Below are 27,980 nucleotides of genomic sequence, written 5' to 3'. Positions count from 1 at the left end.
CTGCTGCCACAAGACAGTTGCCGCTGCCGCCGTTATTTGGCCGACTGGCAGCTGAAGTTGCTGCCATCAGAAGTGACGAATGGCGGCGAGAAGGCTTCTGCTGCTTCCAGTTCCACTGCTGCAGTGGAGCTGCAGGGCAGCAGCAGCAGCTGCAGCAGCAGTGGGACTGGTGGCGCGAACAGTGTGTGTGTGTGTGTGTGTGTGTGTGTGTGTGTGTGTGTGTGTGTGTGTGTGTGTGTGTGTGTGTTTTAATAATGGTGCTCCAGCACAATGTGTGTGTGTCTACTCAGCAACTTTAAGGAGTTTGTATCGTGAATTAAATCACGGAAGGCTGAAGGAAATAAAGAGTTCAGTTCACTGCAGCCAAAGTGCAGAATACATGGAAACACTCATCTGTGTGTGTGTGTGTGTGGGTGTGTGTATGTTTGGAAATTGGACTGCATGAATTTCACCCTGATAAAGAGGCGTCTCTGTGTTTTCCAGTGTGAAAACACATGACCACTTGAATACAGCTGATGAAGTCAGCAGGCCCCAAAAAACCTGCCCTGAAAACCTCAGTTTTGTAAGTTTGGGCACTTTTCAAACTGATGACTTTGAGGATGTTCACAAAGAATCATGTGAAAGTCATACTGTGTTTGTTTTTTGTTTTTTTTTGCACTTAAGTGGTCTGGAAGACATTAGGATGAATAGTGCCAGTCAGTTAGCCCAGTTAGCTTGGTCCTAAAACACCACAGTCCCAAACAGAATGATTACCGAGTAAACGTTTACATTTCCGACCAAGTTTCCACTCCAGTTTAGAGTTCAGAAGTCAAACAGACCTTCCTCATGAAGTTGCCTGGTTGTGGTCAACCAGGAAACTGACTCATAGCGTGTGCGGACCTGTTTTTTTTATGAATTTTTTGAGTCTTATTGTGGTTGTCTGGTTTGTGGTCCACTGGTTTCATTTGCTTGTATTGAAAGTTTGACTTTTTTTTTGTTTTCAAGCCACAGCTTCACACAGATATGATCAGATCAGATCAGAGTCCTGTGAGAAAAGCACTGCAGATATTGTGTCCCTCCGTTTTTCTTCCCCAAATCTGTGCTGCAGCTGTTTCCGATGCAACTGTTTCCCATTTATGCGGCGATTGTTTGTTGAAATCACATCGAGTCAAAGATCTCGGCCTGGTGCTGAGAAGGAAAACACAATTCTGAATGTTTGCAGTCGCTTGGAGCACGAGAATCAGCCGCGATCGCCCTCTCCAACCCGACTCTCGGACACACACACACACACACACACACACACACACCGTCCTTCCCATTTGCTGTACTGCTGAATAAATGCAGTGGTGAACTAATTAAAACAACATCTTCCCCCAGTTTAATCCGGCCGGCGATAATGGCTGCAATCACAGCGTTAATAGGGGCAAAAAAAACCTCAGCAGTGGAGAAATTTAATTCCTGTAAGCCGAATGAAGGAATGTAGAGAAGAAAAAAAAAGACACTGACTGACGTTTTCTGCTTCCGAGGCATCACTTGTTTCCTGGAGAAGACAGAGAGGTTGTGTTAGTCTGTTGTGTGTGGCGGTGCAGGTTCACAGTCTGCAGCCCTGATATGAAGGCAGCAGCATGAGCGAAGGTCCGTGCAGGAGGCAGGGCGACTACACGGCAAACACTGTGACACCGTGCAGCAGGGAAAGAATCAAAGTCCAGTGCAGAGAAAATATAATATTTCTTTGTTTCATATTAAACAGGAGAGAAATCCTGCAGGTTTTGGCAGATTTTTCCAATATAAATATTGGATTGAATGATTATTGCTGATAAAGTTGTTGGTTTACCTCAATGCTAATGCTAATGATCATATTTAATACTTTTTTTGCATTGTTGTCCGTTTAAAAAGTAAATGACTGACTTGCAGGCCGTGAGAACGGTCGACGTTCGGCAGTGACAATTTATGCGATTGGTAAAAAGTTTTTCTGATCCAACCAAACTGACGGCTACCACAGGGTGTGTGGAAAGGGGCGGGCATCTCCCAAAAAAACATGGCAGGTTACTGGACGAACACGCTGTCCGTCACCTTCAAATCCAATTAAGTGAGATTTCTTACCGTCGGTTGAAGCTCGAGGTGAAAATTATCACCCACAGCGTCCCCGTACGTCTTCCCAGTGTCTGTCAGCTGCTTAAACCCCTGGCTGTAGCTCCGCCTTCTTTCCCTCAAAAGACGATGCTGATTGGTCTGGACTGCAGAGCTGCAGAGAAGTGAAGCTTTTCAAGAAGAATGTGTGGGAATTCAGATTGTTGCTGGGCTTGACTGCCGCTTTAAGGAGGGGGATGAGCAGTGATGCTGCCGTCTATTCGGTACATATGCAGCGTAATGTGTTTTAATCGCACCAAACCAGGGAGATGACAACCAGCTGGATAGACGCTGACGTGTGACTCTAGAGTCACAACCACCAGAAGCAGAAGAAGAGTTTGGCTTTTCTTCTCCTGTTAGCCGAGTCGTTTGTCGCTGTGTTTTCTTCGGGGATGTTTCCCGAGAGAGGAGGAAGAGAAGGAGACGAAGGGCCGGAGCTGAACAAAGATGGATGTATAGATGGTGATAAAGAGAAATGGGCAGCGGTGGGATTCCGGTGGCTGCTGCTGCTGCTGCAGGAAGCCGATTCATCACAGCCAAGCAAGGGTGGGCACTGGACAGGCGTGCGTGCGTGCGTGTGTGTGTGTGTGTTTGTGTGTGTGTGTGCACGCATGGACGCATACTCTAACGTCAGCATGCAGTCTGTCATCCTCCGCCCCCTCCATCCTCCACCAATCACCTTCCTCTCAGCAGGCCCAGACACTCTGTGCACAACCGCTAAGGTTTCATATATTGGTTTTGTGTCGAGCCCGTTTTGTGCAAACCTTGTGTGTGCGCGCGTGTGTGTGTGCGTCGCAGATTTCATCGGAGGCCCCGGGGGGGACGGTGTTTGTGTCAATATTATCTCTCAGCCCGCTGGATGAAGGTAGCAGCAGCTCCTCCGTCTAATTGCTCACCAGAGACGGAGGTTTGAGGACTGGAAGCTCTTCGCTCCGTCCTCTGGGCTTTGAGCTGCTCCTGTTTCTGTCCGACTGTCTGACTGACTGTTTGGCTACTGAAAACACACAACACAACACAAGACAGAGAAGGGGAAATAAACACACACACAGACACACAGACCGTGGGAGGAAAACAATTAGCAGGAAATGGCTGAGAGCCACACAGGCTGTGGGCTGCGGTGGTGAGGCGGCTAAACAGGAAGTTGGTTGTTGGATTCACTGTGAGAAAGACGGATATATATATACACTACCAGTCAAAGGTTTGGACCCACATTATGCAATTTTTTTCTTTCAATCTATCTTGGCAACTTTCTGCACTGCAGATAGATACTGAAGACATCAAATATATAAGCAAGATATATGTAATTATGCAGCAAAGAAAAACACGTTAAATAACTTTAAATATGTTTTTATGAAAGGCAGCTATTTTGAATAATTTAAATAGAAAGCTTGTTTTAGTTATTTTACACTGTTATTGTTTTCTACATAACTCCATGTGTGTTCATACGTAGTTTTGATGCCTTCAGTGACAAACTGCAATGTCAATAGTCAAAAAGAAGACATTAAATTCATATGTTGTGTCCAAACTTATATATTGTTTTTTTTTTGCGTTCATTTGATAATTAACGTACAGGAAACGATCGCATTTTATTTTATACTCTAGACAAAACAAAGCGTGAGTTTCCGACAATACTGATTATAGCGACGCACTGAGTGACGTTAGACAAGCGGAAGTCAGAGTAATAGTTGGGCTAACAAGTTACCTGTGCTCACAACAAACGTAATGAATGACAGTGATATTGATATGGATGATGGATGGATGATATGATCATAATTTACATTTAAAAATCAGTGGGATGGAAGCCTGGATAATAGTGCTGTCCTGTGCAAACTGTGCCCCAACGAGTTTACATTCCACCGCAGTTATCCACGCCTCCGGTAGCGAAATGCGAAAAAACGTAGCTGCTAGTACGAGCACCAATGCTAACAACGACAACAAAGCGCCGAACCAGCGGGTGTGGCAAAATTGTTCACATTCTGTACTTAAGATACTTATGTAAAAATAAATAAATAATAATACTCTGGTCAAAGTACTGATTCGACTCCTTTACTGAAAGTACACGGTCTGAAATGTATTTAAGTCAAATGTTTTTGTTTGGTTGTTTTTTTTCGCCATTAATGAAACAATACATTTGTTGATCATTTTGAAAAAATTAAGAAGTTGTGACAAAATAATCTAGACTGAACTGACCGGAGGTCTAGCATGGGCATCTGGATAATTTTTAACAGCTTTGGTACTGTCAATATCTTTTTCAACTGCAGCACAACTACACTGTGATTAGTCATAGTTGTGACCAATGAACCATTAGGCCAAAGGGAGTGTGCTGTTTACAAAGCGACGTTTTCTGAACTGCTCTTGCAAAATAAGCATCATATGGACGAAGTTGCCTCCTAAAATGTTGGTGTGCCGAGGTGGAACCGCTGAAAAAAATGGAAAACGACAAAACCGCTTGCTGTACTTCTGCCTGGCGTTCTGTGGCGCAGTAAGAAAATCATGATTGAGTTCCGCTCCTCTTCACTGATCATCTTCTCCTGTCTCGTCCCCCAGGTTCTGTGGCATCTCGACATCTTCCGCAGAAGCTTCCGACAGCTGACTACGCACAAATGCATGGAGGACTCCTGCATCTTCTGTGCGCTGAAGGTAAAAAAAAAAATATATACATATAAAAACTACACAAAGCTAAATAGAGCGTCTGAAGTGGCTCCACTGTGAGAAGGTTCTCACTCAGAGCTGTGGTGCTGGATTCTATCCTGGATGAACCCGCCAGGCTGCTGCTCATATAGAACAGCAGGAGGTTCCTGCTGCAGGTTATACAACCAGGCTCTGCAGCACTCACAGTTAATCGGGTTTATAAACTGGGAGAAACAAAGGAACGTTGTGGAAGGAAAGTAGCCGTCGGACTCACCATCTCCAGGTCCTGAGTCGCTGATTCCTCATGGAGGCTTTCGGGTAGGTAAAGGAGCAAATAGATAAGAAAGGCAACACCGTGCTTTAGTTAACACAAACATGATTTAAAATTGAAGTTAAATGGTAAATATTGATTTAACAAATTATTAAATGTTTGCAATGTTATTTAAGCTCATTTATCTACAATGGTTGAAATTAGTGATCACAAATGTTTAGATAATGGCAGTGGATCTGGTGGAATGTGTTAATGTGTAGTGGGCAGTGGAATAACTATTGGTTTGCGTTTGTGGTGACTGCTGACTGAGATGATGATGATGATGATGATGATGATGATGATGATGATGATGATGATGAGCTGGAACTTAACCTGGTCTGAAGTCAGGCTTACTATACAGAGAAAATCTCCATGGTCATGGAAATTATGCCATAACATATCCCACTTCCCTCGATCTCACTTTTGTGAATCATAAATAAGATGGGCCAGGACAATTAACATATCCCGGCTTAATCCCTTATCCTAGTTTTGTCCAACTGTCCTGAGACAAACTGCAAAAAACTAAGATCTGCTGCAAAACAACAACAACAAAAATCCTCCCGACGAAGAGGCCTGATGCAGCCATTTGTTGCATCAGTGGTGACAAATGTACGTCTGAGAGAAGGGAAGTGTTGTGTGTAATGTACTGTGTAGTTGTGTGTGCGTGCGTGTGTGTGTATGTGTGTGTGTGTGTTATAGGCAACGCTCCGTCTCTAGCGCATCTCTGTAATTAATTGGTTGACTGAAAGCGCTGAGCTAGCAGAGCCCACGCTGGGACGCTGCTAGAGAGAGAGAGAGAGAGAGGGAGAGAGAGAGAGAGAAAGAGAGAGAGGGAACACACACACACACGCACACACACACACACACACACACACACACACACACACACACACACATCCTCAGCATGCTGCACACCCTGGGTTGCTGCACACATGCATCTTGACGTGCTCACAAATCTGTCTTGCCATGCGGGGGATACCTCAGACAAGCGTGTGTGTGTGTGTGTGTGTGTGTGTGTGTGTGTGTGTGTGTGTGTGTGTGTGTGTGTGTGTGTGTGTGTGTGTGTGTGTGTGTGCGCGCGCACGCGCGCGTGACTGTATGAGTCATCTGAAGGCGTGCAAATCACAGGTATTGTCACTGCGTGCTCGTCCCTGTCACTCACCATTAGCCATCCTGTCTCAAACCAGCAGATGCTGCGTCGCCCCCTGCAGGTCGTGTGCAGCCGCGTTTGCCCTGCGGCGCGACGCCGGATTTACAAAAAAAATAATAAAATAAAATAAAGAGAGGGCCACACGCAACCTGGGTGAACTCTTAATGCCGTCGCCTTTAGAATTTTCAGCCATTCATTTTCCCGCATGCTGATTGGCCGCTTTGTTTCTCCAGGATTACGGACGGATTTCCGTCTTTATCTGCGGCGGATAAAGACGCCGGGCCTGGTAGTAAACACAGGTTCAGAGGCTGCCTGTGGCGATCCCTCCAGAAATCACTGCAACACTTTATCTCTCTCAGCAGCAGGGCAGACGCGCACACACACACACACTCCTGAACACACATAGTGAAAAGGATGGGAGAAGAGGGGGACGCTTGGAGAGGAAGGAGAGATGAATCATTGTGGGACTTGGTGTAGATTGCTTCTGTCTTCACGTGTACACACACACACACACACACACACACACACACACACTGCCTCACCCTCCACTGTTCCCCCCTCCCTCCCTCTGTAGGGTATATTCCCCCTCCATTCTCCTTGGCGCATTGCTGCAGTCAGCACAGCCACCAAAACACACACACGCGCACCCGCACACACACGCACACACACGCACACACACTCACACACTCACACAACAGTAGGACTGCATTACCTCTCTCAGTGCCAACAATCCCTGCGCCTGAACACGCGCAGCAGCCACAGCCGACTGCGATATGATATTTCGGCACCATATGGCAGCGGCTGCGATGATCGCAACCAAACTGAATTTTAATTTAGAAACGGAAAATTTTAAAAAAAGAAGCCTGACAGGGGTCTGAAGGGAGCCGGTCAGAGCCAAGGTCAAAGGTCACACATGGTGGGAAAAATATTCATTTCACAGGATGTTTTCTTCTTCCACTAATCTGTGTCTCTCAACCCCCTTTGTGATGTCACAAAGGGTACTGACAGCTGTCAACTCCCATCCTGACGTGAGGACGCTGTAAACAGAGGGCTAACGCTGTTTTTGTGTGCGCTTTGGAGAATTAGTCGCAGTGCAAGAATATATATAAAAAACAAAATAAAGACCTGGAAATGGGTGACTAGCTGCGAGAAATGGAGGGAAACTGGGAGGACCGGTGCAGACTGGGCTGAAGTTGTGCTGCTGAACTTTGACTCCTGGAGATCAGCTGGTGTATTGACGGAGGTGGAGTGACTGAGTTGAGAAGAAAGACGGAGAGAGAGAGAGCGTGAAAGTCACGGCTCGCCGGCTGCATCGTGAACGTCATGAATTGTTAACGAGCCTGGATGTGATCCGTCTGTCTGTCTGTCTGTCTGTCTGTCTGTCTGTCTGCGGTTGAGTGAGTTGCATCATGGGTAGGAAGCAGGAGCAGCTTGCCAGTGGTAAAAAACAGGCGACAGACACTGTGGCACTAGATGCTCCACTCTGTACTCACTCTCCGCTCTCTACCCTGAGAGAGGGAAGTCATGTGACCACCCGATGCCCTTCAGCGAATCAGTGATGGACAGAAGACCGCCGACGAAATGCCAACGCCCGATAGAAATAACGGCAAACGCAAACACGGGCTGAGTTCACCGCCCCCCTCCTTTTATTTTTCTGGTAATAATAAAAAAAAAAATCACTACCAGCAAATAAATGAGGTCGTTTTTCATCCCTGGGCGATGTGGAGGCCGTTATCCAGGCTTTTATCTCCCCAGACGTCTGCAGTCTCCCTCCCTCTTCATGCCGCCTGCCTCTGGTTGGAATTGCACCGGAGCTCAGACGTTGAGATAACGGTCGTTCAAGTACAGATTAACCTGGGTGTAGTGAGAAAGTCGCCCTCCTGAGCTTAAGCATGAAAAAAGGAAAGAAAAACCTGTTGCCTGTGTTAGCAGTGATGCTGCTGACAGCGTCTGGAAGGAAGAACATGTGACTCTTATGGACGTCATATTGAAAAAGTGCCGCTAATTGGCTGCAAAAAGATCAATAGGTTTTGGCATGTGGGCCTTGTGGAGGAATATCAGCTCACTGTGATTGGCTGGGATAGGCAACTAGTTGAAACCTCATCAGTTTCGAGATTCGTCCCTTGTTGGTTAAATGCCAGTGAAAAAAATGGTAAGCTTCGAGCAAATTTGCCTGCTTCCCGGTGAGTCTGGTTCCCAGTGAGTCTGGTTCCGAGTGTGCCTTGTTCCCAGTTTGCCTGGTTCTTAGAATAGCTGGTTCATGGTGAGCTTAGTTCCCAGTGAGTCTGGTTTCAGTGAGCTTAGTTTCCAGTATGCGCTTCTTTCGCTGAAGGCCTTGTTCCCAGTGACTTAGACTTAGACTTTCTTTATTGTCATTGAGAAAAAGAAACACAGCAGTGATTCATTTCACAACGAAATGTCGTTGCCCAGAGTACAGCAATCTAACTTACAATCTATTTACAAGCTGAGATAACTGTAAAAATATAAAAATATGGGATATCTGGAGGTAGAATGTTGGTGTAGCAAAAATAGAGTAAAATATACATAGTATAAACAGTATAGACAGCGACAAGGTGGTGGAGTATAAACAGTATAAACAGAATAGACAGAATAAACAGTGACCAGGTGGTGGCTCACGTTGTAGCTGCTTCCCAGTGAACCTGGTTACTGGTGAACCTGCATCCTGCACCCTGTGTGCTGTGGTGTCTGTGGTGGCTGGCCTGGAAACACACTTCAGTGGCCCAGCTTTTCCTCCGTCACACTTTGCTGGGGTTGTGTCTGCGACGCACTCTGAGCTGTTTTTGTGAGAAAAGTGCAGGACAGACGGCATCTATTATTGATCGGCTGTGATATGGAGGCCAGCTGTGCTGCGGCGTTGCTTCCCTTCAGTCCACTTTGGGATCTTCTTCTTCTTCTGCGCTGCACTTTGGTTCCCGACAAGTCGACATCTACTTCCACTTTGTCTGTTTTATGGGTCAGTCGGCTGAAAACGCAGTGCTGTTCTTGCAGAAAGAGGCCTGTTTAGAGTTTTGTCTGCAGAAACACACCGGCGGTGATATGTAAACATTACGCACGGTGTGTTGGGTTGACGGATTTCTTTGGGTGTGTGTTTGTGTGTGTGTGCAGAGCATCTTCGCCCAGTTCCAGTTCAGCAGTGAGCGCGTGCTGCCTTCAGACGCCCTCCGCAGCGCCCTGGCCAAGACCTTCCAGGACGAGCAGCGTTTCCAGCTGGGCATCATGGACGACGCTGCTGAATGCTTTGTGAGTCCCAAACACACACACACACACACACACACACACACACACACACACACACACACACACAATAGAAAATAAAAGTTTTTTGCACTGGCTCGAGGTTCTTATTTTCTTCATGATTTGCATTTTGTAGCCGGAGCAACAGCAGCAGCAACATGCGTGTCAGCCGATGAGGAGAGACTGGTTTTCCTGTCTCACCCCTGTAAAAAAAAACAAAAAAAACTCAGCCCTGAAATCAAACTGCCAAGTTGTCAGTTGCCAAGGCGACAGCTTGCCTCGTTTCTCAGTTCTCTCAGTTTCCCTCTTGTCGTCTGATTTCTTCTGACATCTCATTTTAAATCGACCCATTTCCAATGTCTGCGACTACACCTGTCTAATTTCTGCTTACTTCTGACTCCGTTTCCCAGGATTTTAGCCACTTGATGAAAGCAAATTTTAACTTGTTGTGAATGTGTGTGTGTGTGTGTGTGTGTGTGTGTACATATATATATATATTTATATACATATATATATATATGTATATATGTATATATATACTGTATATAAATATATGTTTAATAAAAATTTAGCTTTACGTTAAAATTATTATTTATTCATATTTTTTGTCTTAACATTTATGCTGTCTGAACCCTTCAGCAGCCTTCACGTCTCCTTATTGTGCACCAAAGCTATACAGGAACAAAATTGGATTAAAATTTCGATATTATTGATTTTAAATCAAATCAAATCAAACCTTTTTGTTTTCAACCAGGAAAATGTTTCGTTGCTGGTGTTAATTTGTTTGACGAGGCCTCTTGTTTCTCTCGCTTGTCAATTTTAAAGGGCAAAAAAAAAAAAAAAAGAAACGGCTCCTGTTGCTTTCTCCATCTTTGTTGATGATAGATCTCCTGTATGAGTGTGAATGCACATTTCTGTGTGTGCGTGTGCGTCTGATCGATTGGTAGTAAATGTGTTCAGTCAGAAAATCTGGCGGCTTCCTATGAAATATGGATGCTGCTATCACGCTCAGATTAACAGGAACACACACACACACACACACACACACACACACACACACACACACACACTGTGTGTGCAGTGTCAACGAGCCAGCAACAGGCCAGTTTCCTCACGGCGGGATGTTTCTTCACCGCTCACAGGAGAACCTTCTGATGCGAATCCACTTTCACATCAGCGCCGAGAGCAGAGAGGACATCTGCACGGCCAAACACTGCATCCCGCACCAGAAGTTTGCTATGACACTGTTTGAGCAGGTAGGAGGCCTGAGAGTCGTGGGTGTGTGTCGGAGGACTAAGGCCCATTTGACACAAGGATGTGTTTTTATGTCCGCAGTGTGTGTGTAACAGCTGCGGAGCCACATCGGACCCCTTGCCCTTCATTCAGATGGTCCATTACATCTCCACCACATCCCTCTGGTAAGACCAGACACACACACACACACACACACACACACACACTGCAGTAAATCTGGCAACAGGCTGGGTGGCAGTAAAGGAAGGTACAGTGTGTTCCCCTCCTCCCTGCACGGGTCCCAGCTGAACGCTGTGCACATGTCGTGCACGTACGCATGCACGCACGGCGCTTGCACACACACACACACACACACACACACACACACACTCACATACACACGTGTACACCAATGCATATGCAAAGATCAGGTGAGCGCACGCAGGGCTCAGGCTAGCGCGCGGCACGCACACACGTGCGGGAGCTGTTACAGAAGGAAACGCACCAGCGGCCTCTCAGTCAATGAATTAAGGAGCGAGCGGGGAAGTAATCAATCAGGCCCTTGATTCAGGAGACCCAGGGGGCGACATAAATCTATAAGTGGAAGACAGGGTTGGAAAGACTGCGGGGCCAGAGGAGAAAATAAGGGGGATATTTCACTTAGCGTCCGTTTGGGAGGCGGGACTGCGCAGCGGAAATGGAGGGACGAGTCAGGGGGCAAGAGAACAAATAAACTGTGTCTGTCTGTCTGTCTGTCTGTCTGTCTGTCTGTGTGTGTGTGTGTGTGTGTGTGTGTGTGTGTGTGTGTGTGTGTGTGTGTGTGTGTGTGTGCGTGTGTGTGTGTGTGTTTGTGGGAGCGACAGCAGCACTGCTCTGTGTTTGTGCCTGTTAGCGCTGCCAGGCTATTTTTACCCTTAGTGCAGCCTGTGCTGTTTACAGGCCAGATCGGCAAATATGCAGGAATCAAACATGAGTGAGATAATCAGAGGGCCACAGCAGCAGCAGCAGCAGCAGCAGCAACAGCAGCAGCAGCAGCAATAGCAGCAGCAGCAGCAGCAGCAGCACAGGGACAGAGTAAACAGCTGTTTCCAGGGCAAGAAATAAGTACACACACACCTCCGCCTGTGAGCTGCGGTGGGACAGCCTGAGACGTCTCCAGTCCGGCTTCTGAGAACCAGAACCAGAACTCGGCAGCTGTTAGTTCCTGTGCTGCTCACTTGTACAACGGTTTCCTGATCGCATCTGTGTGTTCTGGAGGTTGCAGTACTTCTCATCTGCTTCTGTGTCTCATTTTCCATTTGTCCACCTTGAAGCTGCAGGAGATGGTTTGCGTTTGAAGATGAATGTGACAGGCAGACAGTTTGTCCAATCAGATTTCTCATCTCGTGCCCACTCATTGAAAACACTTCCTGCAGGCTCTTCAGCAGATCGATGTGAAACATACCTGAAGTATTGAGGCAGCTTTGACTGGACCTGAATGTCTGTGGAATGTATTTTGAATTTTCTATTGCTGTTACTTAATCAGATTAGATTAGATTAATGATTTTTGATTAATGAATGTCTTTTCTGTGACACTTGATCTAAACATCTCAGATTACTGATGAGCTCAACATGTTTAACAATTACAAACAATAATTCCGCAAGACTGAGAGGTCACATGTTGGCCCGACAGCATTTTTTTTTTTTTGGCTCAGTGAGTGTGTATTTATCCCTGTGTGTCTGTGTTTGTGTTTGTGTTTGTGTGTGCGTGACCCTGCAGTAACCAGGCAGTGCGGATGCTGGAGTGCAGAGAGAAACCGACGCCAGATATGTTTGGAGAGTTGCTGCGAAACGCCAGCAACATGGGAGACCTGCGCAACTGTCCTGTGAGAGCAACACACACACACACACAGAGAGAGAGAGAGGGAGAGAGAGAGAGAGAGAGAGAGAGAGAGAGAGAGAGAGAGAGAGAGAGAGAGAGCAAGGGAGAGAGAGAGAGAGAGAGAGAGAGAGGGAGAGAGAGAGAGAGAGAGAGAGAGAAAGGACAATCAAAACATGCACATATTTTTAAACATTTAGAATTTTTTTTAAACATTTAGAAAAAAAAATTCATCGCAACACTAAAAGAAAAAGGTCGAACTCCACATTGGGTTTAAACGTCTTTAAATTTCTTTGTAATTATAAAAAAATTCATCATTTTTCCCTTTCCTCCCTCTCTCTCTCTCTCTCTCTCTCTGTTTCTCTCTCTCTCTCTCTCCGCTGCTTACATAATCACTGATATTTGCATATTATTCCGATTTTTCTCCCGTTCTTTCTATTACCGGAAGCATTGTCTGGCTCGTTGTCATTGACCTCCTTTGCGGTGGAAAAAACACACACAAAAAACACAAAAAGCCGCCTTCATATCACTGCGGAGAACATCAGAGGGAGAAAAAGTTCTTTTTCCCCGACGTGGCTGGTTTTGAAGAATGTTGCTGTGTTTTTTGGTGGGAAGCGGAGCAGGAAGCTTTTTGTTCTGTGGCTCGTCGTGCTGCTGCTGCTGCTGCTGCTGCTGCTGCTGGACAGCTGCAGCACACACACACACACACACACACACACGCACACACGCGCACTGCACTGATCCCCGACTCTCACCGTGAGCTCTCTTTCTCGGCTGCTGACGTCAGCCTGCCTGTGTTTGTCGTCCATCACTTCCTGTTTCGGCTCCGCGCCGGCCGGCCGGCGCTCGCAGAACAAGGAGCTGCTGGTTGGATGGAGATGAGGGTCTTGGCCAGGCCGGAGAGCCGCGTGCCGGTGCCAGGGAGCGGCCTGCAGGGAGCCGTTACACAACTTTGGTTCAGGTGTGAAAGTGAAGCGAAGTCTGAAGTCTGTTCGCGTCCACCGTTTAGGCTCCTTTGACCTCAAACTGAGTTTAGCATTGAAATGACGAGATAAAAATCTTGATATGCTGCTTTTCAGCCAATAGGCTGCTCCTCAAAATGTGGGCGTATCCCCACGTTTTGCAAGTGCCTCCTGTGACATCACAAAGGGCTGGTTTTCCAGGGCTGTGTTTTTTCGGCACACACTTTGCAATACACTGTAGAGGACATGAAGGACGGACTGACGGGATGGAGACACTCGGGTGGAGTCGATGTTGCGGAATAATTCAGGGTCCTGTCTTAAAAGTGGGATTGTCCCTTAACTTTGCTGCAGCAACATCCTGCTGAAGTTGTTTTATCCTGCACGATCCTGCATGATGCAGCAATCAGCATTCTGCAAACCTGCAACGTCCTCTGACAAGCAGCAGCAGCAGCAGCAGCAGCAGCAGAATCAGAATCTGAATCTGCAGCAGCAGAATCAGAATATGCAGCAGCCAGGCTGTTATATAACTTCCTCTTTCAGAAGATCTGCATTGTCACAGCAAAGAGGAAAGAAGAAAGCTGCACATCTCCGACGGCGGTGGATCTTGCGGATCTGTTTTGCACTGATGAATGATGTTGTCGCCGGCTGTTCCCAGCAGAGACACAGAGGCGGTGCGAGCGGTGCCGAGGGTCCCTCTAGCCGCTAACAGATCGCCACTGTCTCCGTTTGGCTGCCTCCTGTTTGTGTCCCAACTCTCCCTGAGAACTGAGGAGCCAAGCCTGGCAAAGCACCTTCCTGCCTTCTGCAGTGCCAGCGCGAGACGGCCCGCAGCCCACAATGGAAGAGTTCCGTGTGTGCGTGTGTGCGTGTGAGAAAGAGTGTTGTGTTGTGTTTGGCAAAGTGTCCGGTTGCCGGGGAGTTCTCAGGCTGTTTCCGAGCCCGCTCTGCCAGCCTGCTGGTTTGTGTCCGAGCATTCATATATATGTGTGTGTGTGTGTGTGTGTGTGTGTGTGTGTGTGTGTGTGTGTGTGTGTGAGGAAGAGAGAGAGAGAGAGAGAGAGAGAGAGAGTGTTTGTCTCAGCGGTGGGTCATGACACAAAGGAAGGATTTGGAACAGGCGGTTCTGAAGTGAACAGAAGGCCCAAGGGACAAATAAAAAGCCGGCACAGTGCGTCTTGGGCCGTCTGCGTCTGTCACGACCATCATCTTCATCATCGTCATCATCGTCATCATCGTCATCATCGTCATCATCGTCACCATCATCATCACCATCATCATCACCACCATCATCATCATCATCATCATCATCACCAGCACCATCATCTTCATCATCGTCATCATCGTCACCATCATCATCACCATCATCATCACCACCATCATCATCATCATCATCATCACCAGCACCATCATCATCATCATCATCATCATCATCATCATCATCATCATCTTCATCATCATCATCATCATCACCACCATCATCCTCATCCTCTTCATCTCCTGGCTACTATCTTCTCTTCATCTCATCCATTTATTTAGGATTTTTTTCTCTCACGAGTGTCACGTCGCCTCGTAGCATCGGATGAATAAAGCTGTTTGATCTCAGGCGACGCCCTCTCTCTCACCTTCCTCCTCCTCCTCCTCCTCCTCTTCCTCCTGTCTGACTGTCTGCCTGTCTGTCTGTCTCAGAGCAACTGCGGGGAGGTGCTGCGGATCCGCCGGGTGCTGATGAACTCTCCGGAGATCGTGTCCATCGGGCTGGTGTGGGACTCGGACCACTCGGACCTGGCCGAGGACGTCATCCACAGCCTGGGGACCTGCCTGCGTCTGGGAGATGTAAGAGGGCCGCAAACACCGGGCTTAGTCAGTGTTTGTGTGTGTGAGTGTGTGTTAGTGTGGGAGCTGGACAGAATGTTTGGCTTGGTTGATAAACAGAGATTACTGCTCGGCGGGACGCTGATGCGAGCTGCCCAGATGTTTCCTGCGGTGCCTGCAAGATCTGCGAGGCCTTGAAATAAAAGAGAAGCGGCTGCTGCTGCCGCTGCTGCTGGCATCTACTCACACGTTCAGCTGTGGGATTTTTTTACCGCCTTGGGAAATACATTTTGACACGTGTCCGTTGGATTACTCCGATTCGGCTGCTAGCTCGCTAACTTTAGCCCCCGGGTGCACAACGCAGCTCGTCTGCGCTCATGCAATCGTCAAGATGCGAAATAAAATTCAGAAGGAGCGTGGGGGGCGGGAGGGGGCAGTGGGGGCGGGTGGGGTGGGTGAAGCGGTGGGCAGGGAGGAGTCGAGTGGAGAAGCCAGCGTTGAGTTGAGTGGCTTGGACGCCGCAGCAGCACAAAGATAAAACCCGGTTCAACAACTTGAAGGGGAGCTTGTTCTTCAAGCAGAGATGGAAAAGGAAGCAGAAGATCCCAGAGGTCACGGAGGAACCCACTCAGGGTCATACTCAGACTTGGTGGCCGCTGGTACTGGAAGGAAACCTCTGCAGTGAAACGGTGTTCGGTTCACTGTGACGAACTGTGGACGACCTTTGTCTTGTGTAGCAGAGGTCAAAATCCAGACAGACGGGCAGAAAGACAGGCGAACACACAGACAGGTGAGCAGTCAGACAGACAGACGGACAGACAGACGGACAGACAGGCTCCATGACATCATCACTCTATGACAGTGTTGATGTTAACGTCCTGTCTCTCACTCTCTCTCTCGCGCTCTCTGAGTTCTAAATCTCCATGAAAAAAAGGATCAGTGAACATGACGACGTGTTACACTCGGTCCTCCGTCTATCTTCCATCTCCTCCTCCTCCTCCTCCGCCTCCTCCGCCTCCTTCCCGCCGTCTCTCCCGTTTTCATTTCCACTGAGCTGTTAGATAAGAGCGGCAGCATCACGCGTGGCCGTCTCTCTGCCTTTGTTTGGTGGCTGAGACGAGGAGACGGGAATCCATCTGTGTCCCCCTCCTCCCCTCCTCTATCCCCTCTCCGTCTGTTTTCTCTCTTTTCTGCTGCCCTGCTGTTCTTTTGTGCCGTCTCCCTCCATAGATTAGGATATTTTTAGTGGCCAAAACAATTAGTACAGTACAATAAAACGGATAACAAAAACTTGGTGGTGGTTTATGGAGCTAAAAAACAAAAAAACAAAACAAACAAGCTGCTTCCCTGTGACTCCCAAACAAGGAGCGTCGCAGTATTTTTGGAATCAGCTGTTTTAGGGGCCGAAAGACACGACTTAAGGACTTTTGGTTGTTGCTGTTGTTGGGAAAACTCGTTAGCAGTTTCTTCGCATTCACTTTCTGCCCTGTTCTGTCAACATGGGGAATGAGACCAGATCGATCACATGACAGCCGGGAGGTCAACATCTAAAATACAGGTTAAACTGCACCATTTCGTGCAGGAAGGAATAAAGGGACAAAGAAGAGTTGAGTCGACGTCCAAACAACGATTAACGTAACTCTGGAAACCAAAGAAGATGAAGCATCAAAAACACCACATTCAAAAACAGCTGCAGAATCCAAAAGTCTGAAAAGTCAGTTAGCCGCCACTAAACGAGTGGAATGCAATGGATGATGAGAACCAACATTGATGGATGATGGGGCATGATGGGAACTGTAGTTCTAGTTCCACCTGCAAGTCATGCCGGAGACCATTTGAAATTTTGAAATAAATAAATATATACAATTAATGACGTCGTTGCATCCCGGGAAATCAGCGGCAGCATCTTCAACCGAATCAACGAGTCTTCTGAGTCGCCCCGGACTTGTGGTCAACTGTCTGGACAAAAGAGACAGACAGACACACGGAATGTCCCTTTATCTTTTCACCTTAGAGGTGGTGAAAAAAGGCAGTGTGCACGTCTGCAGCAGTCGCAGAAACATTAGCAGCAGCAGTAACAGCAGCAGCAGTCATGGTAACAGCAGTCATAGCAGCAGCAGCAGCAGCAGTAACAACAGCAGTAGCTGCAGCAGTAACAGAAGTGACGGCAGCAGCAGCAGTAACAGCAGTCATAGCAGCAGCAGCAGCAGCAGCAGTAACAGCAGCAGTAGCTGCAGCAGTAACAGAAGTGACGGCAGCAGCAGCAGTAACAGCAGTCATAGCAGCAGCAGTAATGGCAGCAGCAGCTGCAGCAGTAACAGAAGTGACGGCAGCAGCAGCATTAACAGCAGCAGCAGTAACAGCAGCAGCAGCTGCAGCAGTAACAGAAGTGACGGCAGCAGCAGCAGTAACAGCAGTCATAGCAGCAGCAGCAGCAGCAGTAACAGCAGCAGCAGCTGCAGCAGTAACAGAAGTGACGGCAGCAGCAGCAGTAACAGCAGCAGCAGCTGCAGCAGTAACAGCAGCAGCTGCAGCAGCCGTCGACCTCGGCGGAGGGAACCGCCTGCATCAACCTGCACGACCCCCTGAACCTGCGTGTGCACGTTTTCATAGTGTGCACGACGGGGGAGGAGTGGAGGGGGGGTCAGCAATGGGTGAAAATGAAGGGTGACTGCGCTCACCCCCCCTTCCCTTCCTACTGCATCTCCCCCCCACCCCTCCTCCTCCCTCCTCACCCCTCCTCCACTGCTCCTCTCCCCCCTCCCGCCTCTGTCCCATCCTGCTCACTCACTCTCTCTCTCTCTCTCTCTCTCTCTCTCTCTCTCTCTCCCTCCCTCTCCTCTGTAGTTGTTCTACCGTGTGACAGAGGAGCGAGCTCGCCAGGCGGAGCTCTACTTGGTGGGCATGGTGTGCTACTACGGCAAGCACTACTCCACCTTCTTCTTCCAGACCAAGATACGCAAGTGGATGTACTTTGACGACGCCCACGTCAAGGAGGTGAGCGTGCGACGCCCCTGCAACGCCGCTGGGCTGTGCGGGTGTGTGTGTGTGCGTGCTGTGCTGTGCTGTGCTGTGCAGTAGCTGCTGCAGCTGTGAGAAGCAGAGAGCAGCAGCGGCCAGCGATGCTGCCGGTGCTGCGTGTCTCAGCGGGTCCACCTGCAGGCCACCACGTGATCCCGGCTTCAGTCGCCGGCTTCCCAGCGATCAGAGCGGCTGCAGCCGCAAAGGAGACGACGCGGGTGTCCTGCGTGTCGGTGAACTTGTGTGTTAGTGAGGTGACGAGTGTTTTGTGTGTCGTTTTGTGTCGTTGTTGTGAGTGGAACAGAGAGAGACTGTGATATGCAAATAGCCACTGGAAGTGTGTTTGACCTTCTGCTTTTGTTGAATATGCAACGTAGCCTCAATAGCTTGTTTTTGTGTGTGTGTGTGTGTGTGTGTGTGTGTGCATGTGTGTGCATGTGTGTGTGCCTGCTGTGCAAATCTGTGTGTGTGTGTGTGTGTGTTTGCATGTGTGTGCATGTGCATGCGTGCACCCCCAGATCGGCCCCAAGTGGAAGGACGTGGTGTCCCGCTGTATTAAGGGCCACTATCAGCCCCTGCTGCTGCTCTACGCTGACCCCCGAGGGACGCCGGTGATACTGCAGGAGAGCCCCAACCCCTGTGCCAGCTCCAACCCGCAGCTGGAGCTCCAGCACTGCAGCAGCAGCAGCAAGGCTGGTTACGACAGCGAGGACTCGGGTACGGGACACAAGCGATCGCTCCGGTTATATGACAGATTTGTGGCCGGGTGGGTGGAGGCAGGTGGAGGCGGGTGGAGGTCAGGTTACAGGGCTGCGAAAGCTCCAACCTCCAACCCCCCCATCATCCCACCCGGGGCCTCGGCACACTGCAGGGGCCGCAAGTTATCAGGCTGCAAACATACCAGGACGCAGGATTAGCTGCAAGCTCAGTGTGTGTGTGTGTGTGTGTGTGTGTGTGTGTGTGTGTGTGTCTCAGGTCGGGAGCCGTCCATCTCCAGCGACACCCGCACCGACTCCTCCACCGACAGCTCCAGCCACCGCGCCTCCCGCAGCCGCTCCCTCCACCAGTCCACCGGCAGCCACCTCTCCAGTGACTCCCAGACCACCGTGGTCTGCAACTACGAGCTGGGAACTCCGCCGCCGCTGCCTCTGCCGCACGGCTCCAACACCGCAGGTGATGCTGCTGCAGCAGCTGCTGCTCCGGCTTCGGCTGCATCCAGGCCAGGAACTAACTTCTAGTTTTCAAGTGTGAAGATGATGTTGGGGTTTTTGTCTTAACTTAATAATAATAATAATAATAATAATAATAATAATAATAATAATAATAATAATGATAATATTCAATATTACATCCATATTCAAGGAAACAGTAGCCGGACAACAAGTCTACTGACTTTTTCGAAGTAGCGTAGCTTTTTTTTTAAAACTCTGCTGCCCCCTGATGGAGCCTGTGGGAAGAGTTCACTTTTATAATTTCTACCTTTGACTCCTCCCCCTTCTCGTCCTCCTCCTGCTCCTCCTCCTCCAGAGTTGGTGCTAGAGGGTCCTCCTCCTCCGCCTCCTCCTCCGTCTCCTCCCCTGGCGGAGTACAAGGAGACGGCCGTCTTTCTCCTCTCCTCCCGGCGGCCGCTCACCTCCTCCTCCTCCTCCTCCTGCCCGCTGTCCTCCTCCTCGTCATCCGGAGTGGGAGGCTGTGAAGGTGGAGCTGGAGGCCCGCACTGGGAGGATGAGAGCACCAGCAGTGAGGGCAAGTCCAGGTAGTCGACGCAGGAGCTGTGGCTCACTCTGCTGAACTGTCTCAAAGTGTTGGTGTGCAGATTGTTTCAGAAACTAATTTAGCCAACATGTTGGACTCGCAGCATAATTTGCAGCGTTCGATTAATAAAGGGGAAACAATCCTCAAGGAGGAAACATGTTGTTTTGGTGGATGGTTGGTGGATGTTGTTGATCCCAAAAGTTACACAGTTGCATTTTCACTGATTGGCAAATTACTTCATTCAAACCAAACGACTTTTATTTTACAGCGATTATACAGTTACACAAATATATCTATGGGTAGTATTTGAAGCTTTTACTAATGACAAATTGACAAATGACACACTGCACTTTTAATTTAAAGAACCTAATTTGGACCTTTTACAATGTATTCAAATGATTTCCAAGGACTTTCTTTTGAATAGATTGGAACCTGGAAGGTTTTCTTGGCAGCTCAGCGGCTTTAGTTCCTCTCCGTCCTTCTGCCTCTGGTCTTTAGTTCTTCTGGTGGCCGCTACAGGCCGACCTGGAGGCCCAGGAGGGAGGCCCTGAACATCGACAGCATCTTCACCCGGCCCAGAGGCTCCTCCCTGGGCTACAGCACCCTGCCCGGCCCCTCCCCTCACCTGGAGCCCGCCCAGGACAACTCCTCCTCGGGAGGAGCCGCGCCCCCCACGCTGCCGGCGTCTCAGGCCGGCGACGGGAGGCAGGCGGCGGAGCCGGAGGCGGGGCTCGGTCCGATCGGGCAGCCCAGGCCAGTGACGGGCGGGCGGACGATGGGCCTGCCTGCCCCTCTGCCTCCCAGAGGGGCGGAGCATCAGCCGCGTCTGATCCAGAGGATGGAGAGCGGCTACGAGAGCAGCGAGAGGAACAGCAGCAGCCCAGACAGGTGGGAGGGCGGGGTTTCCCTCAGGGGCGTGGCAGTGGGAGGGGGGCGGAGCTAACCCCGCTCCAATGAGCTCCTCTGTGTCTTTGTCAGTGTTGTAATCCACTACTGTAATTAAACTACTTTTTGAGTAACGGGATTACTATGGAAAAATTGGTACTTATTTCATAATTACTTTATTAAGTAACTATTTCATTACTTTTCCGAAATCTTCTAATTATTTTAACAATATGGCCTGTGCAAAAGGCACCGGTGAAGTTGGTTCTGTGAAATGTGCAGTTTGTGTTCAGAGAGCAAACCTTCAACCAAAATGCAAAATTTGCACTTTAATAAAGTTCATTCCAAAACACTGAGCAACTGTTGCTTTATCTTTTTTAACTAAAGTAATTAGTAATTGATTGCTTATAAAACAAAGTCATTAAAAAAGTAAATAGATTACTTTATTAAGGAGTAATCGGTAATCAGTAGTTGCATTACTTTGATGGAGTAATCCCAACAACACCGGTCTTTGTGTGCTTCCTTACAGGGAGGTGGGCCAACAGAAGCGTGTGCCAATGTCTGGACCTTCATGGCGCTCGGTGCCCAAGTCAAAGAGCAGCGGCGCCATCCTGCAGGAGCTGCCAGGAGGCGGCGCTAACACAGGTGGCGCCTCCTGCTTCTCTTCAACATGAAAACAACCACTGCATGGATTTAAATCAGGGATGTCAAACTCATTTGAGATCACGGCCCACATAGAGGAAGAATCTACTCCCAGGCAGGCCGGACTGGTAAAATCATGGTATAATAATAACTTAAAAGTAACAACAACTTCTTGTTTTCTTCGAGAGAGACATTTTGGGGCAATGAGGGTGGCAAAGAGGAGACGTAATAGGGTCGGCAGAAAGACATCTTAACTTCGGAGTGGCTGCACTTGGGCCGACCCCCTCAACCCTGGTGTTAACCAGGTTTGCATAGCCTCAATGCTGTTGCGTCATCCTGTTGACACATTTAGAACAGAAGTTTCTTCAACTGAAAAATTGCAACTTGTTTTTTTTTACCTTGCAAAATCATCTCGTGGGCCTGAAAAAACCCTGTTCGCGGGCCGGATCGGGCCTGCGGGCCATACGTTTGACACGCCTGATTTAAATCTTATGGTCTGATTTTTCAAAACATGTTCAGACAGATATATAAAGATATAAATCCATTTAAAACTGAAGACATCTTGAACACAATTGACCAACCGCCACAGCAGATGAACTGGAGTCTAACAGGGGTCGGTGGTGGGGGATGGGGGCGCTGTGTGCTGCTGTCTAGGCTCAGGGCGCAGTGAGCTGGACGAGCTCCAGGAGGAGGTGGTGAGGAGAGCCCGCCAGCAGGAGCAGCAGAGGAGGCGTGAGGCGGAGCGAGAGGCAGCCATGGGATTCAACCCCAAGCCCAGCAAATACATGGACCTGGACCAGCTTCAGCACCAGGGTACGGACCAATCAGGGGCCGAGGGGGCGGAGTCGCTGCTGTAGAACATTAAAGATGTGGTTCTACGCTGTCGAGGGAAGAAGTAGTAAAAGCGTATGAAACAATTCTTCAAAGGTTGTGTTATTGCGGAAAATTGACTCCTTAGGTGTCCTTTGTGATGTCACAAAGGGCAGTTTAGTGAACATATCCACCTGCTACTGGATTCCAGGGCGAAAAAAACAAAAATTCAAATATAGATATCATATGGGATCTTTCAATGTATTTAAGAAATCTTATTTTAAAACAACTCTATATATAGATTCAAATTTGAGGTGAACTGGCCCTTTAAGGGTTTTTTTTCTAGTCCAGAAAAAGAGGTACGCAGTTTTTTTATCTGAATTCCCAGCAGAAGCAGAAGTGAGACTGGCTGTGGTGTTTCAGTGGGAGGAGTTTGGAATGCCGTGCGTCATCGTAGCGGGTGGTCGTTTTCTTTTTCTTTTTTCCCCCCCGTTTTCTTTTTTTAACTTCCAGCCTGGTGCAGCGCTAAGGTCACATTATCACCTGTTGTCTGACTCAGTGGTGGCAGCAGTGGCGCTGCATCGTGCTCCTGTCTGACCTTCTTTCTGACCTTCTGTCTGTCCTCGTCCCCACCTGTTCCTCCGTCCCTCCATCTGTCCCGCATACGCCCGTCCTGACGGCGCACTTTCTCACAAGTTACTGGAACCCAGAGCGAAAAGGCTGCTTATGTCAGTGTGTGTGTGTGTGTGTGTGTGTGTGTGTGTCACTTTCATCATATGCATATATAGATGCATAACAGCTAATGAGATGTGGAATGCAAAATGGAATGTTTCTCAAGTACAGTTTTTTTATCCAGGGGTGAAACTGCTTCCTGTCCAGCAGGTGATGGTGCAGTGTGCTGCAGTGTTGCTGTAAACTCCTTTTACAGCAGTTAGAAATCGACTTTTTTCCGCTGAGACAAACCCCTTCGGTGCAGTTTTAATGTCCTCTTAATGTGAAAATGCAGTCCAGCCCCGACAGCGTCCGCGCTAATCTGTTTAGCATCAGCCCGATCAGCCCGCCTTCTAGCCAACTCCAGAAGTTTCTTCTTCTTCTTCTTCTTCTTCTTCTTTTCTTCTTCTTCTTCTTCTTCTTCTTCTTCTTCTTCTTCTTCTTCTTCTGTACTTATTGAGGTTTCAGTTTGGAGAGTCTCTACTTCTTGCATTTGTAACAATTTCAAAGGAAGCAGAGCGGAGACAGAAAACTAAGACTGAAGATAGATGTGTGACTCAGGGAATCCACTACCTAGCTTTTTAATATCTGTGTTGTCCAAGGTGGAATCAGTGCATCACTTTTAGCAGGAGGCTGTTAAGCAGAGGGCTAACTGCTGTTTTCTAGAGTTCTGGAGAGGCACTGGCCGTTTTGTGTTATTTGTGTGTGTGTCTGTGTGTATGTGTGTGTGTGTGTGCGAGAAGCAGAGTTTTGTTTGAACTGCAGGAGTCGAGGTTTCCCCTCCAGCTCAGCAGCCACTGAATCTGTATCAGGGATTATCATGTCGTATCCTGTCTGACCTGCTGTGTGTGTGTGTGTGTGTGTGTGTGTGTGTGTGTGTGTGTGTGTCTACAGCCCACATACCTGACACACACACACACACGCACACACACACACACACACACATACGGCTCGACCTTGATGGTGTGAAAGGACGACTTGCGAGTGAACAGATGGCGCCACTATCAGGGCGTTTATGCAACAGCACAATTTCCCACCACATCCCTCCGTATCGTGTCGATGGTTTTTCTTTTTTGCAGACCAACTCCTCCAACAATCCGTCTCCTCCATCGTCACTCTTATCATGGGATCGATTAACCTGGCGCCGGTGCCTCTTTTGTTGTGCACGTCTCCCAGTTAACAGACTAACAGTCGGGGCTGCGTTCAGGAGCCACCGTCAACGCGTCACAAACCTAAAATGCTTAGTTGTTTTTTTGTTTTGTTTTTTGACCCCTTGCCGCTGTCTTTGACTCTGTGAACGTGGCCCCAATTTAAATCACTCACTTTAATCTGTAATCTTAAATCTTCTGAGCACTTTCTAACGTCACTTTCAACACAACAATGCTTCTCCAGTGGTGTTGCAAAGTGGGAATCAGCACCTCCGTTTGTGCCTGAAAGCTTTCTTTTTTGAGCTGAAAAGCTTTTTACTAATTAACTAGATAGATAGATAGATAGATAGATAGATAGATAGATAGATAGATAGATAGTACTTTATTGATTCCAAATTGGGAAACTACACTGTTGCAGCAAAAAAAAAATAAACAGCAGCAGCAGCAAAAGCACTCTAATCAATCCATGTACAACAAACAAGCAAAGCTGACGTGCAAAACACAATCAAAAATTATATTCGTTTCTAAGTTCTAAGTGTTGATAATTAAAAAACACAGTTGTTTCTATATTTGCTGTGCTGTCGCTTTGTGTTTAACAGGGTTTCAAAATGTGATGACATTCACTTCAAGTGCAGCGTTCAGTGAATAATGACGTTTCACAGTTAGTTTAAGTTTGAGTCTTTTTTGACCTTGTGAGTGAAAACTCAGGTTTGTGGTCTCAAAAGATGTGCAGAGAGATGATTTATAGATAAAAATGATGATGCATAAATGTGTTTAGAGTCCAGTGGTTCTCTAGAATCTATACATACACGATGTCTAGTGCTTTTTGCTGAGGATGCCGATCGGTATCGGCTGATATTAGCTAATAAAGTTACCTTTAAATATGGGACAAAACTCTGATGTCAGCCAATATAATAACCAGATAAAAGCAAATAGTTTACTGCCTCATGAATTCAAGAGGTTTAATGGTCCCTCCAGGAAAAATCAGATTTGGACCAATAGAAAATTGCGCTTTAAGCAGGCTGCCTGCTACTAAAGGAAATGAAAATGCTGCGCGGACCAGGAAGAGCTGTTGAAATGTTTCCTGGTGGACCTGGTGGAGGTGGCGCTGGCAGGTTCAGGTGTTCAGGTGACTCCTCCCACTTTGCAACCCTACATCTGTGTAAAACCCAGGAACTTGAGTGGCGCGGAGGAGCAAGGTGCATGTCATCATAACCACTCCTTCTGCTCTTCTTCTTCTCTTTGTCTCTACACCGTGTTCTCATCTCTCTCCCATCACTTCATTTCTTATGCTCCTCCCCCTTCCTGATGTCCTCCCTCCCGTTTCTTCCTCCTGTCTCTCTCTCTCTCTCTCTCTCTCGCTCTCTCTTTTTCTCCGTCTCCCACTCTTGTGGTTAACGTCCTCAGCTGTGCTCAGACCCCTGCATGAGGCTAACGCTCATAGCGGATTGGCTGTAGCCGCGTGCATGAGGAGCACTGGGGGTCCAATCAAACGCAGGCAGGAACAGGAAACGGAACGGGATGCAGGAAGCGCCCGCCCGCAGGGGCTCCGCAGGTACCACCACTGCCTCCTCCACCACCGTGTGATGCCCATCCCAGACCCCTGCACACCCTCTCAGACACCTTCCCCGCGTTGTGTGTGCACCTTTGACCTCCAGGGCCTGCTGTGTGTGTCCTCTGGTTGCTGGCTGTCTAAAGAAACCAAAGAACCTGAAAATTGTCATGTGTCAGTGTGTCTCCTGCTCCTGTGGCTGCCCCCCCACCAACAAAACAAACTCCCACAACCCTTGTAGTGCCCCCCCTCCCCCACACTTCCCCATCCTGCTGTATGTGTGTGGGTGTATTTGTGCAGCGACTTGTGCGTGTGTGAGTGTTGCAGTGCAATGAGTCTGGAGTGTCTCTGATTTGCTGCTCGGCTGTCCGAGGTCGTTCAGGTTTCCCTCTCCTGCAGAGCTGCAGCACATCAGCGCGCTGCTGCGCTGCAGCCCACGGTGCTGGTGCTACTGCTGCTGTTGCTGCTGTTGCTGCTGTGCGACTGAAGACTCACATCCTATTTTGTTTTAGCTTTTTTTTTCTTCCTTCCTTGCTCTTTGCTGCAGCGTTTGCGCTTCACACGGCGGCTCATTCAGTTTTCTTCCGTTTGCGCTTTTTTATTTTTTGCTGCATGAGGAGGCGGAACATGAGGAGCTCAGAGTTTTCGGTTGAATGATGGAGAGCGAGAGAGATAAATAGAATTTTTTCGTAATAAATGTGCAACAGCTTTATTTTGCAATCTGTACCTAAAGTAGTCGGAGGATGTTTCAAATTGTCAGACGACAAAGAAGGAAGTGGACCCCTGAGAAGTTCCCAAATTGTGGGTTTGGAAAATTCCGCATTGTTTTGACAGCAATGTGAAGCTGAGGGATTAATAAACAACATGTTTTGATGATAATGGACTTTTAACGAATAATATAAAGAAAGGTTCCGGGAGACTTTCTTGAACATCTCGAATCAAATTCGCACTGGAACACGCTAACCCTGTTCAACACGCAGCAGGTGCGAAGCCGTCAGAGTCCCCGCCCACTCCGGCGGCGCCGAGCGAGGCCGTGGGGAATAACAAGAGGCAATTGGATTTGTTGACACAGGGATTTAGGCCAGCGACTTGATTAGAGCGCCGCTTTAAACTGCAGCGTCAATTAGTTAAAAATTAATGAATGGTGAGACGCATTAACAGGGCGACGCAGGGCAGCAGGGGTTGGAGGAGGAAGAGGAGCAGGAAGCGTAGGGTTCAGGAGGGGGAGTTGGTGAAGGAGGAGGATCCTGAGGAGGAGGAGGAGGAGGTGGTGGTGAAGGAGCTGGAGGAGCAGCAGGATCTTGAGGAAGTGGTGAAGGAGGAGGGAGAGGAGGATGGGGGAGCTGGAGGAGGGCGAGAAGGTGGTGGAGGAGAAGGATGAGGAGGATCTTGAGGAGGAGGTGAAGGAGCACAAGGCGGAGGTGGTTGAGGGGGAGGAGGAGGAGGAAGAGGAGCAGGAGGTGTTGGGGTTAGCAGGAGGAGGAGGAGGAGCGATGGAGGATCTGGAGGAGGTGCAGGAGGAGGAAGTGGTGGAGGAGCTAGAGGAGGAGGAGCTGGAGGAGGTGAAGCTCGGCGCTCAGCCTCTTTTATTACCTCCTCTCCTCTCCTCCTCTATCGATCAACACCCGCTGCTGATTTATAGCTCGCTGCTGCAAAGCCTGCTGGGTAATTACTAAAGCTGAAAAGAGACGGCAGAGTAAATGTGGGGGATGGGCCCTGGCACACACACACACACACACACACATACAGGTGCCCCGCACACATGCGCGCACACACACACACACACACACACACACACACACTGCATGCAGAGTCGACCCTCTAATGCTCAACATACATCAACCCCTCCAGCGTCAATGTATGTAGATGGATGAGGCGGTGCAGCGCCCCCCTGAGGCCGAGGCCCTGCAGGCGCTGCGCCGCTGCAGTCGCTTTCTGCCAGGAAAATCCATCTTCCTCCTGATGGAGGCCTGAACACGGCAAAAAGTTTGGCTGCCTCGTGTGACTGGCTGGGGGGTTTGGGGTTTGTGGGGGTGGCGGGGGGCGGAGCTTGACTAGTGGGCTGGCCCATGAGCAGCATGGCAGTGACTCCTCCCACTCAGCTTGTTGGCTGCATCATCGCTGCTGTTTATGCTCCGT

At 48.6% G+C, this 27,980-nt stretch overlaps 1 protein-coding gene and 1 long non-coding RNA gene across 6 annotated transcripts in view; one reads left to right on the top strand and one right to left on the bottom strand.

The window, feature by feature from the left end:
- LOC142893195 (uncharacterized) overlaps positions 1 to 2,297 on the bottom strand; it is an 11,571-nt gene extending 9,274 nt beyond the window's left edge. The window contains exon 1 of the long non-coding RNA XR_012927659.1: positions 1,490 to 2,297. This is a non-coding gene — a long non-coding RNA (uncharacterized LOC142893195). The remainder of the gene's footprint in view (positions 1 to 1,489) is intronic.
- usp54b (ubiquitin specific peptidase 54b) overlaps positions 1 to 27,980 on the top strand; it is a 45,655-nt gene that overhangs the window by 11,992 nt on the left and 5,683 nt on the right. For 4 of the 5 annotated variants that reach the window (XR_012927658.1, XM_076033510.1, XM_076033511.1 and 1 more), the window contains exons 3-16: positions 4,657 to 4,749; positions 9,327 to 9,461; positions 10,598 to 10,711; positions 10,791 to 10,873; positions 12,448 to 12,553; positions 15,195 to 15,341; positions 18,168 to 18,317; positions 18,860 to 19,058; positions 19,317 to 19,514; positions 19,869 to 20,097; positions 20,595 to 20,984; positions 21,508 to 21,623; positions 22,275 to 22,433; positions 25,697 to 25,844. Coding sequence is in view for 4 of the 5 variants with exons in the window: in XM_076033510.1 (XP_075889625.1) it covers positions 4,657 to 4,749; positions 9,327 to 9,461; positions 10,598 to 10,711; positions 10,791 to 10,873; positions 12,448 to 12,553; positions 15,195 to 15,341; positions 18,168 to 18,317; positions 18,860 to 19,058; positions 19,317 to 19,514; positions 19,869 to 20,097; positions 20,595 to 20,984; positions 21,508 to 21,623; positions 22,275 to 22,433; positions 25,697 to 25,844 (2,267 nt within the window). In the remaining variant the exon portion in view is untranslated. The remainder of the gene's footprint in view (positions 1 to 4,656; positions 4,750 to 9,326; positions 9,462 to 10,597; positions 10,712 to 10,790; positions 10,874 to 12,447; positions 12,554 to 15,194; positions 15,342 to 18,167; positions 18,318 to 18,859; positions 19,059 to 19,316; positions 19,515 to 19,868; positions 20,098 to 20,594; positions 20,985 to 21,507; positions 21,624 to 22,274; positions 22,434 to 25,696; positions 25,845 to 27,980) is intronic. The other variant, XM_076033513.1, reaches the window with a different exon arrangement.

This window comes from Nelusetta ayraudi, unplaced genomic scaffold (assembly GCF_046127955.1).
Source record: "Nelusetta ayraudi isolate G7.1 ecotype Tasmania unplaced genomic scaffold, CSIRO-AGI_Nayr_v1 ptg000042l, whole genome shotgun sequence".
Classification (NCBI taxonomy): Eukaryota; Metazoa; Chordata; class Actinopteri; order Tetraodontiformes; family Monacanthidae; genus Nelusetta; species Nelusetta ayraudi.
The sequence above is the reverse complement of the archived record's forward strand: the minus strand, read 5'-3'. Positions and strand labels throughout refer to the sequence as shown.